The 20976-nt window shown below is 37.7% G+C and overlaps 1 protein-coding gene and 1 long non-coding RNA gene across 18 annotated transcripts in view; one reads left to right on the top strand and one right to left on the bottom strand.

Moving 5' to 3' along the window:
* Positions 1-20976, top strand: part of ADAM22 (ADAM metallopeptidase domain 22) — a 129348-nt gene that overhangs the window by 79479 nt on the left and 28893 nt on the right. For all 17 annotated transcript variants that reach the window (XM_068211725.1, XM_068211665.1, XM_068211703.1 and 14 more), the window contains exons 8-23: positions 1421-1491; positions 1986-2060; positions 4136-4207; positions 5122-5288; positions 7145-7229; positions 7666-7756; positions 9570-9621; positions 11562-11661; positions 14418-14489; positions 14922-15014; positions 17553-17633; positions 17857-17907; positions 18183-18246; positions 18773-18878; positions 19954-20070; positions 20728-20896. In XM_068211725.1, the coding sequence (XP_068067826.1) occupies positions 1421-1491; positions 1986-2060; positions 4136-4207; positions 5122-5288; positions 7145-7229; positions 7666-7756; positions 9570-9621; positions 11562-11661; positions 14418-14489; positions 14922-15014; positions 17553-17633; positions 17857-17907; positions 18183-18246; positions 18773-18878; positions 19954-20070; positions 20728-20896 (1466 nt within the window). The remainder of the gene's footprint in view (positions 1-1420; positions 1492-1985; positions 2061-4135; positions 4208-5121; positions 5289-7144; positions 7230-7665; positions 7757-9569; positions 9622-11561; positions 11662-14417; positions 14490-14921; positions 15015-17552; positions 17634-17856; positions 17908-18182; positions 18247-18772; positions 18879-19953; positions 20071-20727; positions 20897-20976) is intronic.
* LOC137486470 (uncharacterized) lies at positions 16920-20898 on the bottom strand. The gene is made up of 4 exons (XR_011005741.1): positions 20762-20898; positions 19973-20083; positions 18922-19052; positions 16920-17063 (listed from the first exon to the last, which is right to left on the bottom strand). It is a non-coding gene; the product is annotated as an uncharacterized lncRNA (long non-coding RNA).

Below are 20976 nucleotides of genomic sequence, written 5' to 3'. Positions count from 1 at the left end.
GTCCCTAATTTACCCAAGACAATACCAGTTAGTCATGCTTTGTTTTCCTGGTTTGTCTTATTAGTAATTTGCCACTCCTGGTTAAGATTAACACTTAGGCCTGGCAATGTCTTGTCAGATGGGCAACTCAGCTTTGTGTTTTAAGATTTTGCTGATATGGCAGCCCTATCAAATTCCTATCGGCATGGTTTTTAATCCTGTTTTTGAGCCTTATGCAGAAATTATACAATTAATGTACAGCAGGAAGTGAAGCTGTGAGAAACTTGCCTGTCTCACCTGCAAAACTGAACTGGTCAGGAATTTATAAAACAAGCAGAAGTTGTTTACTGGATATGTGAACTGGAAGATATGTGAACTGGAAGTCCCTTAATTTATACGGCTCCATCAATCCTGTAGCACTATAGAGGCGTCCTATAAACACTGTAGGACTATTTACTTCTCTGCATGACTGGTAAAATCCCTGGAACACTGAAATAAGTTTTCAGTTCCTTGAAACTGAAAGGATGCCCAAAGCTGCGGAAAGCACAAAAGAGGGAAAGCAGTGAAAGGAGAAAGACATTATTACAAACTTAGAAACTGTAAACATTTAATTTTCATGAATCAAGAAGATCTTCTTGGTGTTATGCGAATAGCAAACACATTTATACAAGATAAGAAAAGAGCTTAATTTTGTATAAAGAAAAGAGAGGCAGGGACTATGAATCTAAAATAAAGATGGAAAATTACTTCTTGGACATTTGAAAGGGTGAGAGCAAGTGTTATCTTCTGCTTAATTTATGATGTGTCCTTTTCCATGGGGGGTTAGTAATAGATTTGGTGGAAAGGATTTGGCAAAAGAATAAACTCCTTGATGCTTATGATTGGAGATTTAAGAAGTTAAAGACACAGAGGGATTAGCAGAGAGGAATATTGTGTTGGTAAGTGAGCATTGCCAAAATCTTGTAAGGTTTCTCCCAACTCTGACATATTTTGCTTTGTGAATATAATCGTCTTAAAGCATTATTTCTGCCTTCCATGCTCTTATTAATTTAGGTAGCTATTGCAAGAGCTCTGTGAATGTCTGCTGAATTCCCGAAAATGTGATTCACTCCATGGAAGCTCTATGCTAATAATATTTCATGCCCAGTATTGGTGAAGTTTTGGCATAGAACATCTGCTGTGCTTTCTGAAGCGTGACACCCACAGATCATCTGTTTCAACAGACCCAGATTATCACTAGTAGAGTTTTTAATAAGAGCCCTGTTACTGGGAAGCATCTGTAGTCTTGCCTCCCTTCTAGCTGGAAACTTGAACAAATGAGTTGATGCTGCATCTGAAATGCTGAAGAGTGCCTTACTACTGTCTTGTTGCATCAGGGTCACTAATTGCTGGGCTATATTTTTGTAAATATTCCATGTATTTGTCTGTGTTTTCTGCTTAGAGTTCTGGCAGACGAATACTACATCACAGAGTTTTGTTGTAAGGCCAAGACACAAAAGAAGCAAAAGGCAGGTATGTGCCAATATGCTTGTTTGTAAGGAACATGCCGTCAAGTTTGTTTCATGTCTACTGAGTTAATTTGTCCAGATGGAGTCCTGCTGCTCCTGCTGGTTTGGCATGAGATCTCTATATCAATACAACTAATACAAAAAGAGGTATCTAATGTAAGCTAAACATTGATGGGTTCTCTTGGACCTTGCCTACCTGAAGAGTTAGAAAATTTTTAAATACTGCTACATGGCAAATGAAAAAGTAGATAAAATAATCTTGCACATTTTGAGTATAGCTTTATCAGAAACTCCCATAATTAAACCTATAGATTTTTTATGTTATGATAGTGACAAGTAGCTACTTTACCTCACTTTATTTTGTTTCAAAATAAATATTCTAAACAGAGACTTCATTCCCTGTTTATTAAAGTGGGGAAGCCACTAAGTGCAGACGTTTGTTACCAGTTACACTCTCTCTGTATTGTTAGACTCTTAAGAGTTACATTCTCTCCATAGGTTCGTCAGATTCCACGTAAAGTTGAAGAGGAAACAAAATACATTGAGTTGATGATTGTAAATGATCATCTAATGGTAAGACTGACACATTTCAACATCTTACAATTAGTATCAAATTGTCTTAATTTATCCAGAGGGCATAACAATAAAGAACACTGTAAGGCCGGAATAAATTCAGTATGTCCTTAATAGAAGAGATTATGGTCTCATTTACCATTGATGAAGTTGGTTTTGAATTTTGACAAGTTAATTTCACCAAGAATGCAACTAGGCCTGAGGATCAGAAAGAAAGGTCAGAAAGTAACTAGTCACTGTGACTTAAGCTGATGATTTTCTTTCTGGCTTTCCTGAGCATTTCTCTTAGTTACAGGCACTCAGCTATCCATAGTGCAGTTATTTCAGTTGTGCAGCAGCTGTTGAGAATGGGGAGATTAACAGTGACCAGATTTTTTTGATACGTCCTAATCAATGTAGAGAAAATGATTTTGTTAAACTTTTATACTTTCTCTGGGAGAATACAGTGGGGTTTTTAACATAGTGGAAAGACACATAATAACAGTGTATTGAAGAAAAGCCAGACTCATTCAAGTGGGAAAAAGAACGTTTATGTCAATGAAGATGATTTATTAATCATCTAAAGAAGGAAATATCAAAGGAAATGGCAAATTCTTCATCACTTGCAGTTTTCAAAGGTAGCTTCAAACACAAACAATGGATTTCCACTTGAAGTAACTGGATAAAGTTCAGCCTGGTAGTGCCGATCCAACTGGTGACATTAGATGTTTTTGTGGTCCCTTATGGCTTAAAAATAAATTTTTTTTCTATAAATCTTGTCTACTTCTTCTGTAATGTGGAGCAATTCTATCACACAATAGCTGAATTGGCAAAAATAGACATGAGACATGAGAGTGTACACATGAGAGTGTACAAAAAGTGTGCCACTGTTCTTAGACAGCATAATCCTCCACCAGCTCAGTCTGGTGAACACAGGAATAAATTCTTGGATTAAATTAATAATATTGGATGAAAATTCCTTAAATCAGTGTAACTGTGTTTGATCATGAAGACCTGAAACCACAACATTTCCCTTGGGATCCTATCTGTTCAGGCTGATTTTCTTCTAGGAGAATATTTCCTAATTTTGTCTAATCACAGCTACTGCAAGAGTCAGTCCAGTTAGGAGTTTATTCTCTGAGATGAGTGCCAGTGATCAAAGAAACCAAATAATTTCCTCCTGTGAGAAGGAAATATCATTTTCTGTGGGCTTAACTTCCTTGTTTTTGGTGTTTTTTCCCCCCATTCCTGCTTGAAAGGATGCCTGTCCTATGCCCTAGTTCTGGGAAACTTCTTGCCCACTAACAGATCCTAACTTCCAGAAAATATGGACAATTTTCATTCCAAAATCAAGCATCATGGGGCACAAGATGGCAAAACATTTCTGAAAATCTTGTACACTTTGTCTTAAATTCTTCTGAGATACCTGTGATTTTTTATGCTCATTCATAATTGTTTTTTTTTTTTCTGGAAATAGGAGTACCTAGACAACTGTTTCTAGTGCCATTTTATAACACTGCGTTACAAATTTCAGTAAAGGTGCCATTGGAGTCTGGTTGCTAAAGTGGTTTGAACCAGTTACTATGGCTTCATAGAGTGTGCAACTCTACAAGAAGAAAACCAGAAAACAGCTTAAAAGAGAAAATTGAAAAAAAAAGGGAGTCTGATAGATTAAAACACGGATGCAGGCACTTCTGGGATAACAGATCTTAAGGAGTCTCAGCTATGGAAATTTTTGTTGCTAATTTCTGCATTGGCTTTTGTGATTAATTTTAAAATTGCCAACAATAATGATGGCAACAGAAGAGACTAACAGAATGTTCCTGTTCTTATGTAATTTTCCAGTAAAGATTCTAGGGTACTTTCTAAAGAGGAATTCATACATCCTCACAACAGCTGTTGTAAAGTAAATCAGTAATGTGCATTTCTGAGCAATTTTCTACTATTAGTTATTAACATTACACTCAGTACAAGAGACAAAACCTCGTACAGGGGCTTTATTGTTGATATAATTGCTTTTTACTTCATGGTGTTTTGGAATTGGATGTTGTTTTTCTGAAATCTGTACCTGTCACTGGTCTGTGCTTGTTTCACAGTGTAAAAAGCACCGCTTGTCAGTCGGCCATACCAACAGCTATGCCAAATCAGTTGTGAACATGGCTGATTTGGTAAGTATCACTCAACTATATGTTCTTTTACATGTGAGATGAGTCATAAGATTCTCCTGATGATAGATGCAGAAGTTATCAGTTCATGGTATAACAAAGTAATGTATGTGAAGATTACAAATTTTCATCTAGAACCACAATCATTCACCTATAGAGCCTTTGTCTAACATAAAGCATCAGAGGGGTTTTATTTTGTGGCTTTAAACATTTAAGTATCCTGCTGGATTGGTCCCTTGAGTCTGAGTTTTAAAGAGCACCTTAGATATGACAATTTCTAGCACAGGATCCCTGTTTTGACAACTTTAAACCCAAAAGACAACCTGAAATCTAATGCATTAAAATTTCTCCAGAAAAAGTGCACTTGAGTAAATAAGTTAAAATAGGGACATACAGGTGAACTATGTGGATTATATTTAATGCTAAATCGAACCAGCTGCTGGCTCTTGCACCTCAGCACAGCAAAGCATTAGAAAAAAAAAAAGTATTACTAGAAGAAGAAAATGCTTGCAAGTACTTGGTGTGGAGTGTTAATGCAGCATTGAAAGGGTGTCCCTTTTTTTGTGATTCAGCCAGCATGAGTTGAAATACTCCTGTAGACGTATACAACAATGAAAAATTATGGCTTTATAGATCATTATTCCACATAAGAGGGCCCTTGTGTGTCATTGGGTGAGTTGGCTGTTATAAAAGCCAACCATTAAATTCAAATCTTTGATCTATTTGGAATGTAGTAATTTTTCAAAAATCACATTTTTCTTCTATGTACCTTTGTCTGTGTAGGCAAGAATGCAAAGTGTGCTAGAATAAGTGAAATATTTATTTATGTAAAAATGCAAGCTCTTAAAAAAAAAGGGGTAAAACTCATCTTTGTTCTATTTGACATAATATATTTGTTCATTTTGTTAATGTACTAGATATATAAAGAGCAACTTAACACGAGGATAGTATTGGTTGCCATGGAAACCTGGGCTACTGATAACAAGTTCACCATATCTGAAAACCCCTTGGTGACTCTACGTGAGTTTATGAAATATAGGAGGGATTTTATCAGAGAGAAAAGTGACGCAGTTCACCTTTTTTCGTACGTAACCTTGTGTGATGTTATATTACTGGGGTTTTTTCTTTCCTTGGGGGTTGCTTCTCACAAGTGGCTGATGCATCTCCTTTCTGTTGTGTGTGTAAACCACAATAATTCAGAAAATAAAGTTTTGGATGGGGAGGTGGGAAAAAAAATTAATGCACAAACTGCTTGCCAGTGAAAACTAGAGGTTTGACTCTTTAGTTTTAACATACTAAGCCTGAGCTGCATGCGCTGTAATCCTTTGTTATTCTGTGCAACCACCTACTCCACAAGTGTAGCTATCTGAAGAGTCATGCATGGTTCCACCTCAGAGGTTGACTTCTTCAGCAGATTTTGAAACCAATGAGGTTTTCTGCTGAAGTGCACTATGGCCTGCTTTACTTTGTTGAATAACCTGCATGCTGCAGGATTACTGAAGTGTTTCAGATCCTCAAAAGAGTTTGTTCTCCCAAGACATTTGAGTTATAAGTATGCTAAACTGAGAAGATGTTATTTTCTCTAAGTATCTTGTTTTGAAAATAAGAAGATTACAAAATATTTATTTTGTAAATAAATATATTTACAAAAATACAGGAGAGATACATGGCTGAGATTTTTGATCCACATATGACATGCCATATGAATATCTCTGTTGGAGTACTTTATTCTCTCTGCTGACTGTTTTAGGAGCCTGTAAGAATAAACTTAACCTAAACACCTCACTTCACATGACTTCAGTAGGGTTCCAGGATACCCAAGCCGGGTATCCACCCTCAGAATTTTTGCACATACCTAATTACTGCCACTGATTTCTGCCTCAAAGAAAGCTAGTAAGATCTGCAAATGGTGCTTGCAGATTTTGGTTTCTCTGTGTCTTAGATCTTCATCTCTTAAATGGGAATCAGGTTTTCTCATATCCTTTGTCAATCTTCTCTGGTGACATTGTAAAGTCTTTGAGGGGGAAGTCTGGTTTTTGTGAATGTGTGACTAGGGCAAAAGAGAGCCCAATTTGGCCTGTGGTTGGGACTCTGGATACCACTGTAATGCTAATTCCAGTGCTATCCATAGCACCACCATCAATGGCTGTTGTGGCATTGCATTCATAGATTGTTTAGAAACAGCACTTTCTGAAATTGTGAGTGAAACACAGCTAAGTTGGGAGGTGGGGGTAGCTGGTGTGATGGTACAGGGGTTGCAAATGAGCTTCCACCTTTAGCACAGTTAGCCCACTGTGATCCTTCTTGATGTTTTATTCCATTCACCTGAGAAAAATAATTTTGTCTCCAGTAACTGGCAGTCATTCATGCTGATGTGGTCAGCACCAAAGAGGTGATTAGATTTAGGCTCAGAGCGCATCTGTTCCTTGGATGAGATTGGCTGTAGTTCCAGGGAGTTTTCACCTACCGCTGCACCTTCTGCTAATGCATCTCCCCTTGAGTTTTACCACATCAGCACTGCCCAATTAGACACGCGTTGTTTCACTAGTCCCCTGCATTGGGAGCATGGTGGCCTCTCCTGAACTCTGCCTGGAGCATGTGCCAGCAGAAAGCACTTGCTGCAGTAGAATGTCAAGAAACAAGAGGCTGGGCAGATCCATGTGGTTTGGCAAAGTAGTCCCCTTCTTATATTAGGTAGTCTGAAAAGGAGGAGGGAAGATGGTATAAGTTTTCTGGAGATAACTTGTCATGTGATGTTTGTGAGTGGTTATCTGTTTTTCCCATTTGATTTTGCATAATTTGCAGTGTAGTGGTGGCATCCAGCATTTGCAAATGCCAGCTTCTCATTTGGAAATCAGAGGGATAGATACTGGAATAGGCAGGTGCAAAACTCGTGGACTGAGCAGGGTAAACTTCTTTTCCTTTTTGTTTTTGTCAAAGGGGGAGTCGATTTCAGAGCAGTCGAAGTGGTGTAGCCCACACTGGTGGAATCTGCTCCTTGCTTAAAGGCGGAGGTGTGAATGAGGTAGGTGGGGATACTGGTATGAGCAAAAAGTGGGGGAAATTTATCTGCAGGGAATTTATCAGTGCAGACATGTTCCTCAAAATATTTTGCTTTTTTTTTTTTCCTGATGTAGACTCTTACTGCAGCTCTATAGAAGGGACACTTCAATGAAGAGTGATGAGTGAATAAAGTCAATACACTTCAAATACACTTTTAAGCAAATTCTACAATATCCTGTCATTCATATTTCCAGCCACAATGCCAAGAGAGAAGCAGACTTTCTCTAACTTATCTTGTCTATAAGCCAGTGTTTAGTTTTCATCTAGCTACCCTTAAGAATTCTAATACTGTGTATCTGATTTAGCATTTTTTTGCCTTGATACGAGAAAAGCTTCACTCGAATCTGAGATACGTGTGTGTTACTGATTACTTTTCCTACCTTGCTTGTTTCTTTCAGTTTGGAAAGCCAGACTTAATGGCAGTTACCCTTGCACAGACCTTGGCCCAAAACATTGGCATTTTCTCAGACAGAAGAAAACTTCTAAGTGGTAATTTTATTTGCTTTTTCACTCTGTCTCAAGAGAAAAATCTTAAAAAGTGGAGGATCTTATCAGTGTCCTATCAGTGTCTTTCTGATATATACTTTATCCTTCTGTTTCTCATAATATTGAAATATTTTTATTTCTTGCAATAACATGAGAAGGGTCCGACATACTAATTTTCCTCTATTTGATTGCTCTAGTATCCTCTTGCTTATAATTGCTGATGGCATTGGTGTCACCATTTCATCCAAAACAGACCATAAAGGTGCCTGCCACTTCCATTCATTTCAGGGAGACTGGTGTCCCACCCACAGACCAAATGGCTGTCACCTTATGACACAAGGGTGGGAATATACATTATTAGATCAAGGTATAATGAGGAGCCTCCTCAGTACTGGTATATAGAACAGCTCAAACAATACAACTTTTTATCTGTTTTCCTTTATCGATTTCCTTTTGTAGATTACCCAAATATCCAGTATTTGGTACCCTGCTGCTCCCACTTCTCTGCTGTAACCTTGGTATTCAGCTCCTTGTTTATGCCTGTTTACCTGCAATGCTTTAATCTCCACCACTGTGCCCACAACAAGTACCTTGCCTTCCCCCTTCCATGTTATATGAAGTCCCAGCTTGATAGGATTAAAATAAAAATACAGTTTTGAAACAATTTAGATAATGAACTGGAGTATGGACTTACTGGATTCTGTGTGCTTATGTGGCCTACATTTAAAAAGATAAATTACTCTATTGATTAGTGGATTTTTTTCAGGCATTGTAAAGACAATATATAATGCAGAGATACAGCAGCATTTAAAGGGTTTTTTGCAGATTATTTAATATATTTTTTAAAATACTCAGAAGTGTAGGACCGATGCTCTATCCTACAGACATGCTCAGTATTCATTTTCCAGCAACATATTTTTGAGTGGATATAGGGGCAGGGTAAAAGTGGAAATTATAATAGTGGTGACTCCCTTTATTTATGGCTGAGAGGGTCAGGACACTGTTTCGGTAGGGAGAGAGGAGAATGCAGAGCTTTGTTTCCTTTCTAATTGTACTTTTAAAATGGAAGCAATAAACTGATGTTCATGTATACAGTAAGAGGAGATATGGAACATTCAAGTGGAAAGCGTTTCTACTGAAATTAAAGCAAGACACAGCTTTGAAAGAGGAGGATTGAGACCAGAGCAAAGTGATTCCAGCTGGCAGGGCAGAAGGAAGTTGCATGGGGAAGGGAGGCAGGCAGGCGAGGAAAGAAGGGAGGGAGGAAGAGCTGAGGAAGAAGCTGATAGATCCTGCTGTACTACCTTGTGTTCATTGATCATTCCATGCTTTTTTTTTTTTTTTTTTGGTCTGAATTACTGTTTGGGGTTTTCCAAGGGAAGATTTTCAAAATCACCTTACCATAGTCGAAGAAGAGAACTAAAAAAAATAGAAAAGTAAAATGATTCTTTTTTTAACTCTGAAAATGTGGGAAATGAGTATCATCACAAAGGAGAAGACAAGAAAGCTGACTCATGATTTGCAAGTGCAGAAGGCTAACACTGCAGTTTCCTTTAAGAGAAGGAAAGAAAAACAGGACATTTTTAAAGCTCAGGATTGCACAGAATCATGTAGAGTTTTTAAAAATTTTGGCAAGATGCACTGATACACTTAAACTAAAGTGTACAATAAACCAGCAAATTATTCTTTTCTACTTGTCTGGAAATATGAAATGGAATTGAGTACAGTGTGCTTTTTTTGATAAGAATTGCATTATTTTGGACTCACAAGACTTAAGATGTAACTTTTTATTTTATCTTTTCTTTTTTTTGGGCAGGTGAATGTAAATGTGAGGACATGTGGTCTGGATGCATAATGGGAGATATGGGGTAAGACATTTCACTGGAGATAAGTCATGTGTTTCATACAGTGACATAAAGGAAAGTTGTGAAAAGTTTTCTCTTTTGTGGCTCAGCAGATTGTTTTTGATGACTCAATTTTCAGAAAGTAAAGTATTAGGTATATACGATACAGAGACACCTTTAAAGAAATGTGAGAATAAGTAAGTTAATGAGAAGGGCATGTGAGGATTTTTGGTGAATGCTGATTTAATTTGGAAAGCACAAGGCTCAACAGTCAAGCCAGGTCATTGCAGAGAAGCAGAAGCAGACATAGCTTATTTTCTCATGCAAGATTGCTATTGAGTTGCAGAAAGAATGACACACCCTAATTCTTGAAATCTTATAATCAAATTTCTGAGGCATGTCTCATTTTCAGTGTTATTGTTGGAATCTTTCATCTATCTCTATCACTTTTTCTTGCACAGTTTGTGTGATATTGTTATAAAAACTGCCCCCATTGGAGGCTGAGTATGTTCATACCCATGTGTAGTGTCACTGGGGAGATTGTAACATAATAACTGGTCAATCAGCAAATTTTTGCTGCTGAATGAAATTTGATGCTTTCCAAAGTATATTCAGACACTAATACTTTTTATTACAGGCCTTTTATTTCAGGCCTTTTTATTACAGGTCTTTTATCATGCATATGAATTACATTGTAGTCTAGTTTTAGATAAGAATTACATTGTATTCTAGTTTTAGATATAGACAGGGCTCAGTTTTTAGTTAATTTCGAATGGATCCACAAATTTTCACAATAGCTTTGTGATCAGAAAAATTTTGAGCAAAGAAGTATGTCTCATTCAAACCTCTTTGAAAGTGTGAATGTGTGCCCTTTTCATCTTAGAATACCCAAAAACATACCTGGTAGGATTTTTCTGTTTTTTGGTAAGTTAAAAAGCCATTCTGAGAGGCATTTTTGATTCTTATAAAAGTTATAAATTCCCATGTCAAGGCCTTTACATTCTTTATCTGAAGTTCAAACCTTTCACATAATTTGGTACATGAAAAAGCCTTGTATTTACCTAGCTTATTGCTGAACTTTGGTGAAATCCACAGCCTCTGTAGTGTTTAAACCAAATTGATGAGCATTACAGATGGAAAAAAGCCAATTATGTTTTGGAAGCTATCTCTCCCAGCAGTGCAGGATAGCACTTTGGCTATTTTTTTTTATATCCAGTGGTGAGCTGATAGAGGAAAGCCTTGAGACTCCAAAATCTCCTTGAAGCATAAGTACTTTCATGACTATGGACCTAAGTATAAAGATCACTGCAGTTGCCTTAGGAAAAGTTATCTACCTGTGAAAAGGACCCATGCAAAAATTCTCTGCATCACATTGTTTTTAGGTGGGGCACAGTGCCTCAGGGGCACTCTGTACTCAGTTGAAATTTACTGAGTGGGACACATGACAGAGGGAAGCTGAAATGTTAGGTGGTATTTGCTAGAAGCATGTTTAAAATGGCATAACTCTATTATATAAAAATTCTGTGGGTCAGGGGAACCATTTCCTCTAAGAGAGAAACAAACGATAAGCTGTCTTTCTCTCCTGCAGTTTGTATGGAGGAAATAAATGTATTTCTGAGATCAGGCCTGTTAGTGGAACAAATCATACTTGTGAGAACTACACACTGTAATCAGATTTGTGCTGTTTGGCTTGTAAAAATTTAGTGAAATATTCTAGACTTCTCACATTCCATGAGCTTTGTGTCACTGTTGAAATTTCCTTGTTATTTACTGGAAGGATTTTCAAATAGAAATAGAATAGTCAGATAGACCTACAAACAGTCACTCTGATTCTGAACAGCATGTTTTCATTCTTTTTCTGAAGTATAATGTTATATTTCTTCTGTTTCAAAAAAAAAAAAAAAAAAAGAAAATACAGTGTAAAAAGCACCAGAGAAACTAATCCTTCTACCTTATTCTGTTAGGTACTATCTTCCAAGCAAGTTCTCTGAATGTGATATTGAAGAGTATCACGAATTTTTAAACAATGGGGGTGGAGCCTGCCTTTTCAATAAACCAACCAAAGTAAGCATTACATTAATGTTTAATATGATTTCTATTCTATTGCTGATTTTGATAAAACCAAAAAAGCTGAAAATTATAATGTTGAAAAAAAAAACCCTGTAGTTTTGATAGTTCTGGTTCTCTTTAAGTTCTAACTATTCTGGTAACATATGGGTGTAAGTAGATTGTTTTAGTTCATAGTAGTTTGGAAATTACTTCTAAATAAATTGCTAATAAAGTGGTTTCATGTCCATTAGAGTATCCACAGCCTCTGATCGAGAATCATCCCTCACACAATTCGTTCTGAATATTGTGAATACAATACAATTTTGTATTTACAACAGGTCTGCAATGCAGGATTTGCAGCATTTTCGGTATATTCCTGCTCCATTTACTGAAGCATGTGTTAAAATATAAAGCCAGCAGGATAATGATCTTGACTCTTTTCTATATATAATTAATGTTAACCTGTATTTAATGGCTGTCTTTCAACAAGCAAAGGAAGAGAGGCTAAGGCAGAAAGAGAGTCCAGTGTGGAAAAAAGACTTACCTGGTAACTGAAGGGGTCACAGATGTAAAAGAGAAGAAAGTCAATTCAGGAGTGATGCATGTTCCTTCTGGTGAACGTGAGAAAAACTGCATCTTCTGATAACCACAGAATTTCAATAAAACTTAAAGAAGGAAAGAGAAAACATAAATATGAACAAGCTGAGCCTGCTTATCTCTTAAAAGTCCCTTTTGATGAAAGAGTATATTATTAAAAATTGAGAGAAAGCACTGTAATTCATTAATAAGATGTAAAATTTCTTCTTTAAAATGTACCTAAGATTTAGAAGTTTGCTTTTTTCCCTCCCATTAAAGGTGGAGAAATACTGGTAGATGTATTAACTTGCCAAGTGTGTTGTTTATATAGTGTAATGTGTCTTACTTAGTTTTACTTTAGTGATTATGTTCATTTACACATCCATCAGTTGGGAAAAAACCCAATTACTCTCCTTTCAATTTAGTTTGGCAGCACGTTAGGTTTTTTTTTTTGTTTTTTTTTTTTTTTTTGTTTTTTTTTGATGACATGCAGAAATGTGAGTTAGGTGTGGAAGCCAGGGTGATTTAGTCTCTTTTATGCATTGTGGTTTGGGTTGGTTTAAAGGTTTTGTCAATGGATATCTGTCTAATTAACAATGCTGTCAAAGGTGTTTCCTAGCAAGGGTAGTGAGACACAAACTTTTTTTTTGTTTTTCAAGCATTATGAGATAAAGGAAAGCTGATGTGACAAGGTGAAGTGTTTGGCAGTGCTCCACTCTTAGATCAGCTATAATCCCAAACATCACATCAATGGCTCCTGGAGCAGATTGAACATATGCTCTTTTCAAATGAATGGATGAATGATATGACTTTGGGGAAAGGTTATCCAATTTGCTTTTAATGTTTGGCTTTTTCTTCAATTTCGTTTTACCTGTCCCTATGTACTGCAGCAAATTGGCCCAATATTTCAAGGCAGAATTCTCTGTTACTGCTGTCTCTTTGTCTCTGCTGTGCAGCACACCAAGAGATATTAAAGAAGTTATGCTTTCTGGAAAAATACATAGGAAACAAGCAGTTTTAACAACTCTTTAATAGTTCTGAAGGCTTGCCTACATTTTATGTTAAATGCTACATATGCATTGCATACTGCAGTCAGATTTCCATTTCAATAGGGAATGTAACAATAACACATCAGCCTGTGCCAGGCTGTGGTTTGTGGCACAGTGAGGTACGTGTGGTGATGCTCCATCCTGTGGGCTCCTGACAGAAAGGCAGCAGCCAGTGAGAAATGCTCTACACCATATACGATGCACTTGTGCAGAAGGCACAGGAGCAGAGTGATTTTTGGAATGGTCCTAGTTTAATTGGAGAACTTGAAGGCTGAGATGCAAAATTTTAGTCTGATGACACACTTAAATGCCGTCTCATTTATGTAATAAAAGCTACTATTATGTTTTCTTATGTCCAAAGGGAAAAAAAATTATTTTCTTTTAGAAGAACTACCTTTAAAAGTTTTAGGAAGACAGAAGTTAAACTGGAAAGAACAGAATGCCAGTATCCCTTAGAAGAGGTTATGGCATACAAATATAAAGATTTTGATCTTTTAAGTTAGAGTCCAGTGGGAAGGCTGAAAGGAAGGGGAGGAAGGCTCATCAGCAATACTTCTGCACATCTGCCTGTGTGTGATACATACTTACAGAAAACTGCCAAAGTTCCCAACTGTGGTAGAGGAAAATGGAAAGAAAAATCCAACTGCAACAAAAACTGATAAAGAAACTGAGCATTTCTCCTTTCCAAGCATTTCTGAGCCACATAAAAGGACTCTTTTTATGGCTATTACTTCTGAACTTACAGTGCAGGCTTTAACCTTTCAGTCCTTGTCACTTGAACTCCAGAACAACAGCAATTGCAACCACTGTGAAGATAATGAAATTATCATATCTTTAAATTTTTTCCTTTATTGTCATACCTTTTGTTTTTCATTGTAACTTCTGCTCAAACAGAATTTACTGTAAAGCTGACACCTATGCACAGAAGATACCATGTGACTCGGCAGCATTGCTGTATTAATTTTCAGGAGTGTTCATTCTCTATATGTCTCACTTGTGTTGTGTCACTCGTCTCCCTGAGTTGTGGGAACTGTTTTTCAGTTAATGCATTTGGAGAGCTAGCTTAAAAACCATGTTGCACAGAGCAAATATGACAATGATTCCCTTAAAAGAAACACGCCCTTTGATTTCTGAATTTCCATGCAGCTTCTTGATCCTCCAGAATGTGGCAATGGCTTTGTGGAAGATGGAGAGGAATGTGACTGTGGGACAATAGCGGTAAGTGCAATGTACTTTAAATTAGCAACTAGCTTTGTCTAAGAGTTGGTACTGCACATTGCTGCTGTCAATGATAAGTGGAGGAAGACAAGCAGGGTGAAGGTCGTGTGCCCAAGGATTCATAGTAATAGCTGCCTGTGCAGAATCAGACCTTCAAAGGCATAAAAGAAAGCATTTTTCTAGATGGAAACACTCATCAGTGCTAAGATGTTAGTATTTAACGACAATATGAAGTTAGATTAATTATTTTCTATCTTGTACAGGAAGCAGCAGTTTCATGCTCCATAAGTACATCCCTTTTTCTGCCTCTAGGTGCCTAAAGGAATAAAAAAATTCCATTCAGGTAGTGTGCTAAGATGAGCAGTAATAAAAGCTTGGAGTTCATGTGCTTTTCCCATGTGTTCTGTTCTCTGTGTGTGTGTGTGTTCCCAGGAGTGTGCCAGTGAAGGAGGAGAGTGCTGCAATACCTGCACCCTGACCGCGGGCTCCCAGTGCAGCAACGGGCTCTGCTGTCGGAAGTGCCGGGTAAGTGCAGTGACCTTCACTGTAGCAGCCTGGTGGGAATGCATCCAGGTGCCTACAGCACTTGTGCTTTCCCTTGCAGACCTTGTGATTACTCTTCTGAAAGCTTACCTTTTAAAACTGGCTGAAATCTGGTTTTTATGAGGCTGTACTCTGTCTTTTAGGCTTGGCTTTTTGGGGCAGGGACTGTCATCAAATGCAGAGGTAAATTGAATCCTTCCAGTTTCAGAAAAATTTGAATCAGGTTGAAGTTCTATGAGATCTCATTAGACATCCTTGCTCAAAGAATAAATTAACCATAAAGGTTTCATTAGATGTCCTTGTTTTTTCACTATGAGGATGGTGAGGCACTGGAATAAGTTGCCTAGAGAAGCTGTGGATGCCCCATCCCTGGAAGTGATCAAAGCCAAGTTGGATGGATCTTTGAGCTAGTGGAAGGTGTTCCTGCCCATGGCAGTGGTGCTGTAGCTAGATGATCTTTAAGGTCTCTCCCAGCCCCAACCATTCTGTCATTCTGTGAACATGCACATCCTTATCCAGGTGCCACTCTCAGTGCCATATATGTTGCTCTGGATTTGCCCCATGAGACTGAATGGGAAAATCACACCACACAGTGTCTGGGGGAAGGATAGAGTCAAAAACACAAAAGCGCAGCCAGCAGAATTAGTCAGAAGGATTCATCTAAAAGACACCTGACTTCAGTTTCAGTTTGGTCTGCCTGTGTCTCTTTATGTTTGGACTGACTGAAATCCCATTGAGCAAAGGGAATCAAGCCCCATGTAAACTGTATGTTATTCTTGATACATCAGTAAATAGTAAAAGGAAGTTTAACCAGATCATGGCTGTAAGGGAGCCCTGTTAAATATGACTTCAAATAGTTGTTTGTACTTGTTTAGTAATAAAGATAATTAGTATTAATGTACCAGTGTGATATGTGTGATACTATGTGTGATATTTTTATCTTTGTCTCTGCACATATGAGGGTTTCATTCCCTTAGGAGGATCATTAATAATAACTGTGGATCATATTCTTGACTTTGTGCTCATCCTGATGTTAAAAAAAGAAAAAGCACAGATTATGCTGGAACAGATCACATTTCCCTAGGCACATTCCCTTTCAAAATATAATAATAATTTTAAAAATCAGCAGATTGCCAGTGTGGGTGAATTTTGCTCAAGAGTCCAAGTCACATAGGCACCATATTGAAGACTATCAGAACAAAACAAAGCTTTTGTATACCTATCTTATTTTTTTGCAAATGAGAGAAGGATTTTCTCATTTCAGAATGGCAAGGGTGAGTGAATGAACAGAAAAGTAGAATTTTACTACTGTGTTTATCAGAACAACTCAAAAGACTCTATGTAATAGCTCCCAAACTTGGGGTTATTTTCCCCTGTAATATCCTGCCTGAAAGCAGGAGTGAAGGAGGGGTTGCAAGCAATACATGGTCATTATACATCCCAGAATCCTGTAGTGTCTCTGACACCATTTGTGTCTGTCTGCATTTTTCCAGTGACTGATAGAAAAAAGAAGCTGAGAGCTGAGAAAGTACCATAGTCTAGCTCTTCCACTAATGTGTGCCCGTTCACACCAGCTTGGAGTTAGCAGTTGTCCCCCCAAAAATGTATGTGCATGTAGATCCAAAAAAAAAAAAAAAAAAAAAAAAAAAGAAAAGAATCACAGGCCTGCAAAATGAATTGGGTATCACAGTCTTAAGAAAACTTTGAGGAAAAATAAGGAGTCTGTAATATGTCTATGACCACAAACACTAAAAATTGCCTCAAATGAGATGTCTTCCTTCTTTTCCAGGTCTTGAGACTTAGAACATAATTCTTTAGCCAAAATGTCTGTATTAGGTTACTGGTACACTTTTCATTGTTAAATATCCAGTCCCTTAGAAAATGGTGTCAAACTGTACAGAATTCAGTGCATTTATTAATAGTTCCTGTTCTGCAACAACAATGGAGGATTAAAATAACCAAAGTGTTTATACGTAGAGCTCTGTGGTGTTCTTCATCCCTAGAGAGAAGATCAGGGTTACTTTTTCTGTTCTGTAAAGAAGAGTAAAATAGTCACAAAAAAGCACAGTGACCTGGTAGGATAATTGTCCTGGTTTAGGGCAAATTTGGAAGAGAACCTCTGAAGGGGTTCCTCTAGAAAGCTGATTCAATTGGCCCCTCCCCCAGCAGGTTCGGGAGAAATACTTCCTTGGAGAAAAGTGGAAAAATGAATAACGCTGCCAGCCACTGCGGTACGGGTTTGGACACCCCCAGGGCTCCTCTGTCCCAGGAGAGACTTCTCCTGTTTGGCCCCACAATCCGTGCCCTTGGGAGGGGGTGCCTCAGAGAGTGGTACCACTTGCACCAGTAAATGGCTTGAGTGGTGCAGCATACTCACTAGGGAAAAGAGAATCTTCCCACTTCAGTCAGTATGTGAATACTTCCCATTTTTTATTTTAGATAAAACTGTAAGGAAGCTTTGCATTTAAGACAAGATATGGAGAAACTAAGACACTAATTTTCTATGCTTTCTTTTTTCAGTTTGAACCTAAAGGAGTTTTGTGTCGAGAAGCAGTGAATGATTGTGATATTGCAGAGAACTGCACAGGAAATTCTAGCCAGGTGATTTTTTTGTCTTCTATTCATGAAACAAAAGAACCCCACCTATAATCTCAAAATCACTATGAATGTTTTGTAAAGTATGCTGTATAAAAATTGTGTTAAATCTGTTGATGCTGAAAAAAAGCAGAATGATACTGAAATGATTTTTCATATGACTTTTGTTGTATACTTTTCTTTCATGTTTTCTGATCTATGATCTGTTAATTTTTTTCTCTTTCTATAGTGTTCTCCTAATATCCATAAAATGGATGGATATTCATGTGATAACAGACAGGTAATTAGGACTTCAGTTTGTTTTACATTCTTTCTGCTATTATAGATTGCTTTGTATGGATTTTGTTTTAGGATCTTTGGAAGTCCCCTGGGATAGTTCTGCTAACATTAATGAGTTTTGGATGCTAGTCATATTTTTAATGAAAATAAGATAGAATCACATATTCTTTACCTCAATATAAAGTGTGTGACTAATCTGTCTATTATAGAAATACATATTTTGGAAAATCAAGTAATTTTAAATATTTTCTGTGTTTTTTTTTTCTTTCTCTCTAGGGTATTTGCTTTGGAGGAAGATGTAAAACCAGGGACCGGCAATGTAAATATATCTGGGGTGAAAGTAAGTGGATGTTTCTGTTTCTAAGTTGGTTGTAATACATGTGACTTGAAAGACTATCTTAGCTAAGAAAAATTATGGAAGAGACATACTGATAACCATTGAAAACATCTAGAACAGTATGTCTCTCCCTTTCTTTCACCCATCATTTTGTCTTTCCATCCTCTTTTCCAGCTCTTTCTCTAGTGTTGGTTGACTTACTGGTGTTTGTTCTGGAATCAGAAACTTTAGTTCTCATTAATAACCATCTAGAAAGCCTGTACTCATGTTCATTAGTTTATTTTAGTGGGGACATTTTTGACCAATAAACTCTCATCAATCTGAACAAAATTTAACAAAAGTCCAGTGGTAGCATCATAAAGCTTTTAACTGAGAAGAGCACTGTGCAGAGTTTCATGGGCCACCTACATATCATGGTGTGTCAGTTCACTAACTGGGAAGCTCTGCTTGCTTTGATTGTGTATCCCCATTTCTCATAACGTGGCTTTTCAAAGTCATCACCTTAGAAGAGATTTGTTTCTGTTTTTAGAAGTGACGGCTGCTGACAGGTACTGCTATGAGAAGCTGAATATTGAGGGGACTGAGAAAGGAAACTGTGGAAGAGACAAGGACTCTTGGATACAGTGCAATAAACAGTAAGTTGATCCATTTAGAAAGCTACTAGAATGAGGTTCTTACCCCTGATCCAGTTCTTAAGTTGGCATGAAGAGACTCAAAAAGCCTCTCTATGGATCAGATTTCTGGCCTTCTTCTGCAGACCTTTGTGCAAGAAGTCCTGGAGGGAGTAGGATGCCAAGTAGAGATGATCCCTGACAAGAGAGCACCATCTGAGCTTGGGAGAGCTTGGGCCAAAAGTGGTCCTAGAACTCAGTGAGGGTTAGCAGTGCAGAGGAGAGAAGCCTTTGGTTTCACATCTTAGTGTGGTGTTCACATTTTATGCTGTGCCATTGCATTGCTATGTTTTGTTCACTTTTCATGGTATTGTAACTTTCCAAGTATATTCCTGCAAGTCGCTGCCTAAAGCATTTTTTCACATTGTGCATATATGCAGTTGATTATTTCTGCCAATTTCTGAACCTTTCACCAGACCTTATCAAACTCTTTTTTCAGATTTCTCCATTCTGCCCATGACATTTGATTTCTAGTTCTGCCTACAGGTGAACTAATGCTCTTTCCCACTTTTTAAACGCAGATTTGCTAACCTTACTTCTGCTCCATTACAAATTCATAAGTAAAAAATATTCAGTAATATGGGAGATGTTAGACCCTACTATTCTGTCAGTGCAAAAGTCTGCACACATGAGTAGTGAAGTCCCTTCAGCAGTTGAATTAAACTTGGTGTCTATAGTTCCCTTACTTATGTGTCCTATGAGAGTGTATTTAGAACTAGTATCTATTGTTGCTCCTCTGTGGACCAGTTACTGTATCTTAATAGATCATTAAATCAGTTTGATGTGGTTTGTTCTTGACAGCTCCCTGCTTGTTATTACCCAGGGTATTTTTGATAATGTGTTATAAAAATAGAGTTTTCCCAATCTAACTTCCAAGGGAAGAATTTTCTTGGGAAACAGCATCATTTATGGGAGTTATTGTCAGTGGGAGAAAAGCAGGGAATAACAAAATGGTTACCAAGCAAGTGATCATATTTTTGATTGTCAATTTTCATTGAATTTTTTTTTTTATGAGCATCTGTTTATTCTTTCAATGCAGGGATGTGCTATGTGGATACCTTCTGTGCTCCAATATATCCAGCGTGCCCAGACTTGGAGAACTTGATGGTGAAATCACAACATCAATCTTGCACTACGGAAAAATCTACAATTGCAGGTAATTGGAAATCCTGAAAACAGAACAACCAATATCCATCTTGCATGAAAAAGCAGCTTTCTCATTCCTAAGTGGAGAAAAACTGTTTCCATTCATTTTTTTTTCCTATTAACACATAACCATTAGTTCAGTTCAACCTTTGTTAAGCTTCAGAAAATTAAGTGCCTGTGGGGCAGTTTCGCAGTCCCCTCAGTAGTTAGTTTTGCCTGTAGAGACATAATGCTCTTCTCAGGCCCTGTGATTTTACATTCTTTAATATTTGTGAAGTACTTCATGTACCCAGAATACTTAAGACATATGCCTGTGCTGCCAAAGTTAACTGGTAGCCTAATTCATTGCTATATTGTAGCTGAATTCTAATTATAGATGTGATATATTTTGATAGCTTCACACAACTGTAAGACCAAATGATGTCCTAAATAAGTAAACTGAATTTTGTCTAACTCAAGCTGTTTCACAGGAGAAATGGTCCTTGTGGTCATGATTTCATTTGTTTGATGTAGATACACGGTTTTGGTTTGTTTCGTGTTAGGCCCAGTGAGCTCACTGAAGCAATACTTACTCTTACCTGGTCCTGGGCATTGTGTAGCACAGAAATACAGGCAGCAGCCCTGGGCGCAGTTTCTCAAGCAGTCCCTTCTCTTGATTGTCTTGCAGTGGTGGCCATGTGAAGCTTGATGAGGACACGGACCTGGGCTACGTGGAGAATGGGACACCGTGTGGGCCGGACATGGTGTGCCTCGACCATCGCTGCCTCCCCACCGAGGCCTTCAACTTCAGCACCTGCCCAGGCACTACCGACAGCCAGATTTGCTCAGGACACGGTGTATGTTCTTCTACTCTTTAGCGCTTTTTGCTGGTTTTGCTGAGTACCTGGCCTTGTGTAGTCTACTAGCTGGACCTTTC

Source organism: Anomalospiza imberbis, chromosome 1 (genome assembly GCF_031753505.1).
Source record: "Anomalospiza imberbis isolate Cuckoo-Finch-1a 21T00152 chromosome 1, ASM3175350v1, whole genome shotgun sequence".
Classification (NCBI taxonomy): Eukaryota; Metazoa; Chordata; class Aves; order Passeriformes; family Viduidae; genus Anomalospiza; species Anomalospiza imberbis.
This window is presented reverse-complemented; position numbering and strand designations above follow the sequence as displayed.